This window comes from Syngnathus leptorhynchus, chromosome 6 (assembly GCF_054491065.1).
Source record: "Syngnathus leptorhynchus isolate UIUO chromosome 6, UIUO_Slep, whole genome shotgun sequence".
NCBI lineage: Eukaryota > Metazoa > Chordata > Actinopteri > Syngnathiformes > Syngnathidae > Syngnathus > Syngnathus leptorhynchus.
Genome location: NC_141200.1, coordinates 16,862,009 through 16,874,883, shown reverse-complemented (window position 1 = coordinate 16,874,883; position 12,875 = coordinate 16,862,009). Strand labels below are relative to the sequence as shown.

Below are 12,875 nucleotides of genomic sequence, written 5' to 3'. Positions count from 1 at the left end.
GTCTTGGATGTCTCTTTTGATGAGCTGCAAGGATCAATACAATCGAACCTCTACATATGATTGCTTAAACATACGAATTTTTCAACATACGGTGTGAATTTTATCAAATATTTGACTCAACATCCGAAGTAATTCCCAACATACATCATGGTTTAACCCGCTAGCATCTGGAACAGTCTTCCTCTGCATATCCGGGAGAGCTCTACACTGATCAGCATTAGAACTCACCTCAAAACTATGGCTGAAAAAAAAAAACCAGTCTTGCGACCACTAAACTCCTTACATTTCCCTTGTGTTTTGCATTTTGCATGTTATATTTTCTTTCTTATGTATTCATATATATGAGCATATTCATATGTGTTAGGGTTTATGAACTATCTTGATCGTATGATTATGTTGGGATGTAGACTAGAATGATGAACTTTGTTTTAACCGGGACCCTCTGAAGTGGTTAACCATTTGCTGAGGTGACCACCACACATGTAAATTGTCACCCCCACCTTGGCCACCACACATGTAAATTGTCACCCCACCTTGGCCACTCTCACCCCCACCCTTCTTCTCTCAATAAATACTGTCTTGCATGAATGCAACGGCAGACTTTGTTCGGACATTGCTGTATCTACAGTAACGAACAAATTCTCCACTTGCAAGTGTTCAAAGGGCATACTGTCTCCCGTGTGGTTCTTGCAAAATAAGTTAGAGTCAGAACATCCCTAACAATATGAATGTTATATTTTATTTCTTACGTACTGGCCTGCCTGGGGACTACAGATGAAAACTAGCTTTGTTCCTGTAATCTGTCATATTTACATTTGTTTTTATACTGATGTTCATTAATGTGCATTGATCCTGGTCAAATGAATGAATTAATTAATAAATAATCTTCGGCCATCTCAGGGGATTTAATCACTTGTTGGATGCCCGGAATTAACTTTGCACTAACTAACAAATTTAACCACCAAACCAATAAATTCAGAAAATGGATTGATGGTCAGTCAGACCACCCCGGCAAAAAAATAAACCTACTTTTCACTTTCTCCCAGCCACTTTGACATAAGGTCTGAAGAGGAGACTGAGAAGAAGGTGGAGTTGTTGGCCTCAGTGGCAACAGCCTTGGCCAGGTATGACTTCCCTGTTCCTGGTGGACCAAACAGCAGGATGCCCCTCCATGGCGTCCGTTTACCTGCGAATGTACACAAATGTGAATGTACACATTATTGTTGGTACTAAGCTGAAGATGTTATTGGAGGGGAGGGGGGGTCACCATGTTCACAAAAATAACCTCTAAAATAAGTAAATATGAATAATTTAATGAAAATTTATGAAAATCATATATCACATTTTAATTGTTGTTCAACTTAATTATTTACAACTCAAAACAAATTTTGACATAGGCCTGGACAAAATGACGGTAACTGTTGGAATAATCTCGGGGGAAGCCTTGGCCTGCCAGACCAGGAGACCTTATCTTTATGAGTTTACGACTCTCCTTTAAACTAAATGCTTTCTATTTGGTTCAAGGAATGTCTTTTGATCCCCGTCAGCCTTATGTTTCCTTCCTGTCCTTATGTTACTTTTGTGTTTGTTTTGTAAGAGGCCTTCACTAACAATGAGCAGACCTCCTTTGCATAGGCGAAATGTTCTTTGTTTAGTTTAAAGGGACTTCCTTTTAGTTAACTGTAGCCTTGATTCATAGATTGTAGTTGATCGGAACTGTTTTTCTTTGTTAAATGTTATATACAGTTTGGAGTAGTCACATATAAGTTATCCCATATTTACTCAATGTTCGTTTAAGGAACTGTATACCAGTTACCTTACAATTACTTAATATGTGTTGAAATGTTTAAGTAGGACTAGATATTATTATTATTATGTGTTGTGTTAGTTTACTAAGATGATAAACTTAGCAAGGGTTAAGTTGCATTGTTCCACAGGTAAGCGGCATTCAACGTGCTTCAAGTTATCTGATCACAGTCGAGGAGGAGTCGGCCACCCATGGAGAGGACAACTGGTTGAGGGAAGAGAGCAGACTCTGCAGTCCCAATGCGGGGGTCGAGGGCCGACAAGTGCTAGGTCACACTACACTACATTCCTTAGCTAATCAGCGTTGCTACAACCACTATCTCCTTTCCCTTTAGTGTAGCAACGCCTCTGTAACCAGGGCAACCAAAACATTAAAAAGAGGAGCACGTGGAGGAGGAACTCAGAACTGGTGGAGATTGTAACTGAGCTTCCTTTCTCTATCGTTCTCCTCGCGAGTAAACTCATCCTGGTTGTCTTCTCCTGTTCGTTCCAGCATGTGATTTAATGTCTGATGATATTAGACCCAACAGTAACGCTTGAAAAAACTACAGAGACACAATGGGCTTTCAGCCTTCATCCATCCATTTTCTGAACCGCTTTGTCCCCACAGGGGTCGCGGACGTGCCGGAGCCTATCCCAGTTGTCATCAGGCAGCAGGCAAGGGACACCCTGAACTGGTTGCCAGCCGCAGGGCACACAGAGACGAACAACCATCCGCACTCGCACTCACACCTCAATCGGCCTATCAAGCATGTTTTTGGGATGTGGGAGGAAACCGGAGTGCCAGTTTGCTCACGCACACAAAAAGGGCTCCTGTTCTGGAGGGTTACAGCAGGGTTTACCCCAATACTTCCAGGCCACTTGGTTTGAGGTACTTGTCCCTACCTGCGTTGAGGGAGTGGGCTGTGCTGAATATCGCTGATTGGTTGGCTGTTTTTCTATCAGCATCCTTTATGAGCTAATTGCGAGTGTACACTTTACTAGTTGTGCTGTACCTGTCCTCACTAGTCGCAATATTTCCGGATGGACAAAAAGTGAATGCAAAGATGGACACACACAGTGGTGGAAGCTTTTCTGAACATTATATTTCCTACACAACGTGTTCACCTGCCTAAAGTCTCACCAATGAAGTCTTCATAAAACAGAACAAGTATTTATTTTTTATTTTTTGAAAGCCAATGTGATAGTCAGTTTGAACATAAGCTAGGACTTTGCGACAGAATATCAAATCAACGTCAATCAAATGAGATTTCTTGTTTTAATTATCCCTACTGTAAGAATAACTGGATACAGTAGACGACTACCTATGACATCTTAGAATGTATAATCTGAGAGGGGAACTGAATTTTAAGCGAGTAAAAGTCAGAACAACTATGAAGAGTAAGGTTTTGGCCCGAATATAAGACGATGTTTTTTTGCATTGAAATAAGACTGAAAAAGTGGGGATTGTCTTCTATTTGGGGTCTAGACATTATACCCATTTTCACTTGTGCGCAGCGGTAAGTTAAAGGTTGCTGGTATCGACTGAGTATGTTGCTGTGATCGTGTGCGTCTTTGACACAAAGTGAGAGTAGATACATTTAATTGTTACTACTGTCCACTGTTGTGCGGTTTGTCTGATCGCGGTTTGCTTCGTGTGCGCGCCGTTTGATTGACAGCTCCGGCGCGCTCATAATCAACTGAGTATGTTGCTGTGGTCGTGTGCGTTTTTGACACAAAGTGAGTATATACATTTCATTATTACTACTGTCCACTGTTGTGCCGTTTGTCTGATCGCGGTTTGCTTGGTGTGCGCGCCGTTTGATTCACAGCTACGGCGTGCTCCTTTAAGTTTGCCTCGCATCGTACGAGTAGCCGTTAGGGTTATTATTTTATTGCAATGTTTTTCCTTATTCAGATTCGTTTCAAGACTATAGTTAGACTTCACTTTGATGGTTAATGCAGTTATTGCAATTTTGTTGTGTTATCACAGTAGATTGGTAAATATACATTTAAAACACCAGAAGCCATTCATTTACAAATGTGATTGCACTTTAGTTTACATATTTAAATGTTCAGATATTAAGATGTGATAGACAGTTTTTGCATGATTTGAATGAGGCAAAATAACATGCTTTTTCTCTTGAATATATTGTTATAATCACTTGTTTCAGATGGCATTATTTTCTGTATACAAAATTAAATGTGTTCAAAAAGTACTTTTTTTCCAAACTTGAGTCTTGAAAAAGTGTGGGTCTTCATAATCGAGGTCAACTTATCGAGGTACACGTATGTGTATACCGCATTCCCGGATTATAAGGCGCACCTAAAAATCCCAAATTTTCTCAAAAGCCGACAGTGCGCCTTATAGTCCAGTGCGCCTCATATATGGACCAAATTCCTAAATTTAAATTGGCCTGAAGCATTGTGTCATGAAATCAATCATAAGTGGCGCGCTGAATACTGTGAATCAAGAATCAAAAAGACTATGGATCATTATTTTGTGATTATAAAGTAATTTGTTGCATCTGAAGTTGAAATAAAAACGATAAAATGGAGAATGATTTGATTTGGATTAAAAATCTGACATGATGCATTAATGGTGCGCCTTATAGTCCGAAAAATACGGTAACTGTCTGTGGGGTAAAATTGTGGAATTGTCTATAAAATGAGCACAAAAATGGTGCAAACATAAAACTGAATTTTAAGCGAGTAAAAGTCAGAACACACCTTCGTGAGTCATCACCTTATTGTGGTGGAGGGGTTTGCGTGCCCCTATGATCCTAGGAGCCATGTTGTCTGGGGCTTTATGCCCCTGGTAGTGTCACCCTTGGCAAAAGGGTCGTAGGTGAGGGGCCAGACAAAGAACGGCTTTGAAGACCCCTTATGACGAGTAAAATATATGGTCTCCCTTCCCACGGGCTCACCACCTGTAGGAGGGGCCAAAAGGGTCAGGTGCAAAGTGATCTGGGCGGCGGCCAAAGGTAGGGACCTTAGCGGTCCGATCCCCGGCTGCAGAATCTGGCTCTTGGGACATGGAATGTCACCTCTCTGGCTGGAAAGGAGCCCAAGCTCGTATGTGAGGCATTTAAGTTCCGACTAGACATAGTCGAACTTGCCTCCACACAGTTTGGTCTCTGGTACAAGCCCTCTCGAGAGGGGCCGGACTCTCTTCCACTCTGGAGTTGCCCACGGTGAGAGGCGTCGAGCAGGTGTGGGCATATTTAATGCCCCCTGGCTGGGCGCTTGCACATTGGGGTTCACCCCGGTGAACGAGAGGGTAGCCTCTCCCCGCTTTCGGGTGGGAGGATGGGTTCTGACTGTTGTTTGTGTCTACGCACCAAACGGCAGCTCATAGTACCCACCCTTCTTGGAGTCCCTGGAGTAAGTGCTGGAGAGCGCTCCTTCTGAGGACTCCATCGTTCTGCGGGGTGACTTCAATGCTCACGTGGGCAATGACAGTGAGACCTGGAAGGGCGTGATTGGGAGGAACGCCCCCCACCCACCCGATCTGAACCCGAGCGGTGTTGTATTATTGAACTGTGCTCGACAGGGATTTTCTATAATGAACACCATGTTCAAGCATAAGGGTGTCCATGTGTGCACTTGGCACCAGGACACCCTAGGCCACAGATCGACTTTGTAGTCGTGTCATCCGATTTGCGGCCGCATGTTTTGGACACTCAGGTGAAGAGAGGGGGGGAGCTGTCAACTGATCACCACCTGGGTTGGCTCCAAAGGTGGGGCAAGATGCCGGTCCGACCTGGCAGACCCAAACGCTCTGTGAGAGTCTGCTGGGAACGTCTGGCAGAGTCCCCTGTCAGGAAGAGCTTCAACTCCCACCTTCGGCAGGGCTTTTCCCACGTCCCGGAGGAGGCGGAGGACATTGAGCGGCGGTAAGTGATGCCGTCAAGCTGAAGGAGTCCTATCGGACCGTTTTGGCCTGCGGGACTCCGGAGGCAGCTGACAGGTACCGGATGGCCAAGCGGAACGCGGCTTCAGCGGTTGCTGACGCAAAAACCCGTTTAGCTGTTTACAGTAGAGATGGTGTGCTGCTGACCCCGACTCGGGATGTCGTGAGTTGGTGGGAAGAATACTTCTAAGGCCTCCCCAATTCCACCGACATGCCTTCCATTGTGGAAGCAGGGCCTGAAAACTCTGAGGCAGACTCTCCAATCTCTGGGGTCGAAGTAACTGAGGTAGTTAAAAAAACTCCTCGGTGGCAGCGCCCTGGGGGTGGATGAGATCTACCCGGAGTTCTTAAGGGCTCTGGATGTTGTGGGGCTGTCATGGCTGACACGGCTCTACAACATTGCGTGGACATCGGGGACGGTGCCTCTGGATTGGAAGACTGGGGTGGTGGTGCTCTTTAAGAAGGGGGACCGGAGGGTGTGTTCCAATTACAGGGGAATCACACTCCTCAGCCTCTCTGTTAAGGTCTATTCAGGGGTGGGTCCGTTGGGAGGTCGAACCTCAGATTCAGGAGGAGCAGTGTGGCTTTCGTCCTGGCCGTGGGAACAGTGGACCAGCTCTACACCCTCGGCAGGATCCTCGAGGGTGCATGGGACTTCACCCAACCAGTTCACATGTGTCTTGTGGACTTAGAAAAGGCGTTCGACCGTGTCTCTCGGGAGGTTCTGTGGAGGGTGTTTCGGGGGTACAGGGTGCCAGGCCAACTGATAAGGGTGGTTTGGTCCCAATATCACCGATGCCAGAGTTTGGTCCGCATTTCCGGCAGTAAGTCGGATTCGTTCCCAGTGAGGGTTGGACTCCGCCAAGACTGCCTTTTGTCACAGATTCTGTTCATAATCTTTATGGACAGAATTTCTAGGCGCAGCCGAGGCGTTGAGGGCGTCCGGTTTGGGTACCTCAGCATCGCGTTTCTGCTTTTTGCAGATGACGTGGTGCTGTTCTTCAGGCCGTGATCTTCAGCTCTCACTGGAGTGGTTCGCAGCCGAGTGTGAAGCGGTCGGGATGAGGGTCAGCACCTCCAAATCAGAGTCCATGGTCCTCGGTCGGAAAAGGGTGGAATGCCCTCTCCGGATCGGGGATGAGATCCTGCCCCAGGTATTTTGGGGTCTTGTTCATGAGTGAGGGCAAGATGGAGCGCGAGATCGACAGGCGGATCGGTGCAGCGTCGGCAGTAATGCGGACTCTGTACCGGTCCGTCGTGGTGAAGAGAGAGCTGAGCCAAATGGCAAAGCTCTCGATTTACCGGTCGATCTACGCTCCTGCCCTCACCTATGGTCACGAGCTATGGGTCGTGACCGAAAGAACGAGATCCAGGATACAAGCGGCCGAAATGAGTTTCCTCAGCAGGGTGTCTGGGCTCTCCCTTATAGATAGGGTGAGAAGCTCGGTCATCCGGGAGAGACTCAGAGTAGAGCCGCTGCCGTAGAGAGGGAAGTCTGGGAGTCCCTCCTAAAGCTGCTGCCCCCGAGACCATACCTCGGATAAGCGGAAGAAGATGGATGGATAAAAGTCAGAACAACTATGAAAGGTATGTGTATAACTGTCTATGGGGTGAAATTGTGGAATTGTCTCAAAAATTAGCAAAAAATAGGGCAAACATAAAACTGTTCACAAAAAGTGTATAAAAACTGGTTTCTTAACATGTATGAGAAAAAAGATAAATAGCCAAAATGATTCCACATAAGCCAAATTGAAAATCAGTCTGAAAATGTTTCTACGTGTGTTTCGTTCTATTGATTTAGATGTTGAATTATTAGTTTAATGGATTAAGTGAGAAAGGGGTAGGAATTTAAAAAGCTATGCTTCCTCCTACGTCTTTTTGAGCATTAGTCAATTCTTTTTTTCCATTTTTTTTTTTTTTTTTATTTGTTTGTTTCATGGACTTAGATGTGGCAATTTAAAGTGTTAATTGTTTTATTTATATTTTTTCCTATGTTTTATGTATTAAGTATGTTTGTAATAAAGATATATCAATCAATCAATCAATCAATCAATCAATCAATCAATCAATCAATCAATGTGATGTCTTATTATGGAAAAATAAGGGCCATTTAAGTCACAATAGGAGGTATAAATAGACAAAAATATTCACCAATAATCAAGTGAAACTTATCATTCATATACAGTGAGTGCATATACAGTGGTACCTTGACTCATTAACACCTACATTCATGGCAGCATCGCTTTACTTTTTCTGTCTTTTGGGGGGTATTTTCACCAAGTAGCAAATTTTAATCGGTGTCCCCCTCTACAAGCAAAGTTACAGGGGTACCCATTCCCACATCAGCCCTATTAGAATAAGTCAACCTTTGAGAATACGTACCCCTTTTTTTCAAGTTGATTCCAGGCCATCTATCGTTTTAGCCAATGGTGGTTCCTGACTAAGGGCGGCTCGGTGGCGCAGTGGGTAGCACGTCCACCTCACAGTTAGGAGGGTGTGGGTTCGATTCCTCCCTGTGTGGAGTTTGCATGTTCTCCCCGCGTCCGCGTGGGTTTTCTCCGGGCACTCCGGTTTCCTCCCACATCCCAAAAACATGCTTGATAAGCCGATTGAGGTGTGAGTGCGAGTGCGAATGGTTGTTCGTCTCTGTGTGCCCTGCGATTGGTTGGCAACCAGTTCAGGGTGTCCCCCGCCTACTGCCCGTTGACGGCTGGGATAGGCTCCAACGCGCCCGCGACCCCCGTGGGGACAAAGCAGTTCAGAAAATGGATGGATGGTTCCTGACTATCTAATGACTTTTTCACGTGGCTTCGTCGTAGAGTGATAGTCTCACAACTGAATTCAATTCTGAATTGTCCCCCAAAGGAATGACAAGTGTTACAATGGAGGATATGCACTGACGTCACAGATCAGGGCGGTCATTATTGTTTGGGTGGCAAAAAGCGTCGTCCGCTGCCACTAGACTTGTGAGATGGCGGCCTGGGTGGGTGTCGTGAGTGATTATTTCGACCAGTTGGACCATGAAAGCCGCTAGAGATACATTGAAAAATTGAAAAAATATAACATTCGTGTTGATCCGCCACCAGCACAGCAAGCGTTTGGTCCTCTGATAAGGCAACTTTTCCGCCAGTAACATATCCATACATTTACAACTATTTGATAGATTGTTCAAGTCCATATACCAAGGAAGACCTCAGAGCCTACAAGAGTTCGATATCGCTGGCTGACTGCTGGTTATGTCTATTCTGTTGAGTCACAGCCAGTGGAGCGAATCGGAGAAGATGGCAGCCATGGCAGTACATAATTGTTAGAGATGTTCCGACTCTAACTTATTTTGCAAGAACCACACGGGAGACAATATGCCCTTTGAACACTTGCAAGTGGAGCATTTGTTCGTTACTGTAGATACAGCAATGTCCGAACAAAGTCTGCCGTTGAAGTCATGCAAGAGAGTATTTATTGAGAGAAGAAGGGTGGGGGTGAGAGTCAGCCAAGGTGGGGGTGACATTTGACATGTGTGGTGGTCACCTCAGCAAATGATTAACCACTTGGGAGGGTCCCAGTTTATCGCTCCACGAGGCCGTGGACATAAATCCTAGTGGAGCAAAACAAGGACGCCTCCACACCACCTGGAAAGCTTCAACAACTGAATGGTTAAACTTTTCAGAGTCACGGGAAGGTAAAAGGTTCAAACAAAGTTCATCATTCTAGTCTACATCCCAACATAATTATACGATCAAGATAGTTTATAAACCCTAACAATAATGTAATATTATAATTGTAGATATGTGAACAATCTAATTATTAGAAACTAGCAATTGGACAAACATACTGTAATGAAGCTGTGTAATTACGCAATCCTAAGGTCATGGCTGAGTAGCAGCAAGAAAAAGGGAATATCCGAGCAATAATAATAAACTTTATTACAGGCTCTTGGCTCACAGGGTAAAAAAAACAAACATCACATATATTAAAATAAATAAAACAAATACATTTCAAATGTTATGAGGCCAGCGTCCTCTGATGGTGGATGTGTACCTTATAGCACTACATCCAGTAGACCTCACAGATGAATGTTAACGTCAATATAACAAAATTACGTACTTCCCACAAAGTGATCTGAGCAGACATAAGAATGGATTCATTCACATCCACGGCTTATAAAGCTTGGAGCTGTTGCGGCCATGTTCCGCCCTACGAAGTGCCGCCACCCAGCTATCCTTTCTGGTCTGGTCCACAGGGAATCGGTACAGCTTCTTGGTATCATCTTTTTGGAAGCGATAGGCACATCCTATGGCACAACAACTCTTTACCCTGGTCAAAGTTGCACCGTAACAACTCTGCCACGATCTGCCACCGATGAAATGCTAACAAAATGCCCCAGTACACGTATCTCTAAAGCTCAATTCAGCCTTGGCCCTATTAGCGTCCGCCGCTTTTTGCCACCCAAACAAACCGTCAGCCGGTCTGTGACGTCACGTGCATATCCTCTATAGGACTCTTTGGCATATGTGATTAGCGAGGTAGCTTGAGCTATACCTTATCTTGCTGTGTCTTTTCTCTTGCTTTTGATGGCTTTTCCTTCTCTCCTTCACATATGTAGGAGTTGATCTCAGTTAAGACTGCATTATCACACAGGTTAGAAAGAGTCGCCCCCTTGTAGAAGGGCGGCCAAGAGTATAAGAATAGGAACCTTGGAGGTGGGGGTTGGACCTTCTTCTGCAATCTCGCATAGAAGGCTCCGCTGCTGTATATTATATTATATTATTGATATTTCTGGCGTACATTACATAGTTAAACTGAGAAGGCAGCCTCCTGGTGATTACTTTTAGCATAGCAAACATTAAAGAAAGAACTGTAACATAAAGATAAAGATCTGGGACATAATCTAACACGAGTATGTGAGCACATTGCAAGAAGTACGTGGAAGCACACAATAATTTCTTAGCCTGACTTTTTTTGTGTCTTCTCAGGGGCATTTTCAGCAGTTGTAGAAGGGAGCGATGGCATCATCCCCACTTAACGTTCAACCCCCCCATCCCCATTGGCCACGTCCCGCAGAACCCACCCTTCCCCAGAAACGTCCGGCCGGCGGTGTCTGCGATTTGGATCGGGAGCTCCGCTGGTCTCTTAATTGATTTTTAAGAGAGGGGAGGTTCTTAGGGAGGTTCAATTAGAACCTCCCTAAGTTAGGAAGGAAGTTATAAAGGTTTGAGAAAGCAGAAATAAAACTGTAGTTTTTTTGTGAGTGTATATTTTACATGGAAAAATAGGGCAAGAAGTGTGACTTTTCGGATAGTCCTGCATGCATTATTGATTCCTATGGGAAACATTGCTTCTACTAACAAACCTTTCTATTTACAAACCTGACTGTGGAACCAATTAAGTTCATAAATAGAGGTACTACTGTACATTGTATGTACATATGTTGACATGCAGTATGCTTACATAATCATATTAATGCAGGTATTAATCTCTTTGAATAAAATAACATCCATTCACATCCAAGTCACGTTTTTTTTCTTAGTTTGGGTGGGGGGACGACATACTGAGGAGCGACTAATATGTGAATGTTTTTCACAAATTTTCAAAAGAAAAAAAAAAAGAAAGAAAGGGAAACCGCGATAAACGAACCGCGATGTAGCAAGGGATTGCTGTAATTTGAATTTCAAGTGAGGTCAGCAGCGCATTACATAAAGGACAAAAATTCGATCACGGGATGACAAAGATGACGAAGGGCACCACGTACTACCGCCATCACGAAGAGTTTGAAGGATTTGATGATTTGGAGTGACACAGAAAGTTTGAAAAACTACTATGGCTTTTACGCACGCCCGGTCCGACTCAACGGAGCTCTCTTTCACCTCCGTGGATGGAAGTCAGGGGCCGGCGCTCGGCCGGTTGGCTGTCCGGGGGCGGTGGATGGGGCTCGGACATGGCTTTTACGCACTCCCGGTCCTATTCTATGGAGCTCTCTTCCACGTCTGTGGCTGGAAATGCACGCTGCCGCACGCCTGGAAGTCGACTTTGTTAACGCTACAATAAAATTATATACTAGATCTGTGGAATAATGACGAGGCTGACATCAGGGCGCACGCGCGGCTTTGTTGACAAAGGACGAGGAATTTGATCGATGGATTTAAGGATTTGGAGTGACACAGATGGTTTGATAATATTGTTGTAATATGATAGTTATTTGAAATATACTTTATATATCGTTATATGGGTCTGTGGAATAATTAGAAATGCAACTTACGAGCCTGACGTCAGCGGCGCGGCGCATATGCGGCATTGTTTACATAAAAGACGATCTATGGATTTAATGAATTGGAGTGACACAGATGGTTTTATAAACGTGTTATTTATGTATTAGTTATTAGAATAACTCTGAATGTTACGTCAGGCCCATTCTCAGCTCTTTGTTTGTGTTTATGTCACGTTAGCATACCTATCGTTTAGCCTGTTGCTGCTCGTTCATGTCTGTTCTCTGTGTTGGATTTTGTTGAATAAATTTCCCCCAAATTGCGACCTATACTCCGGAGCGACTTATATGTTTTTTTTCACGTTATTGTGCATTTTATGGCTAATGCGACCTATATTCCGGAGCGACTTTTAGTCCGAAAAATACGGTAGTTATCATTGTTTGTATGCTAAATAGTGTTAAACAATGTTTGTGTGCTAATGTTAAATGTTTAAAACGTTATTTTCTGATTGAGAATTTCCTAATATTTTGAATTAATAAAGTTCTTTTGTCATGTTTATTTTCACATCTTTCATACTTGCCAACTTTCCCGATTTGGGCCAGACACTCACGATTTTCAACCCTATCTTCCCCCTGCCCCCAATCTGTCATTTCTGTCGCTAATCTCCCGATTTTACAGTGAAGCAAACACTGTTTATATTGTGAGGAATGTGACGCAACACGTCTCCTCCTTGCTGCACACTGCACAGCCTCCCAAGGCGTGGCCGTGCGACCTGCTTGTGACGAAGGTTCCCCTCCCCTGCTCGTGTGTCCAGCAGTGCAAGCTGGTGGGCTCCACCCAAATGGTTGATATTGGTCTACATCAAGTACAGTACAGAACAGAAAAGGACAGTACTTTGCAATGAAACGTGGGACGTCGGGGAGCCCCCTACTAGCAAGTTTAGAAAAATATGTTAATCAAAACAAAACTGTATT

The 12,875-nt window shown here is 44.3% G+C and overlaps 1 protein-coding gene across 1 annotated transcript in view; it reads right to left on the bottom strand.

Annotated features, from left to right (window-relative positions):
- Positions 1 to 12,875, bottom strand: part of vps4a (vacuolar protein sorting 4 homolog A) — an 87,855-nt gene that overhangs the window by 60,669 nt on the left and 14,311 nt on the right. Inside the window, exon 6 of the mRNA XM_085913535.1 lies at positions 1,030 to 1,186. Coding sequence (XP_085769661.1) covers positions 1,030 to 1,186 — 157 coding nt within the window. The remainder of the gene's footprint in view (positions 1 to 1,029; positions 1,187 to 12,875) is intronic.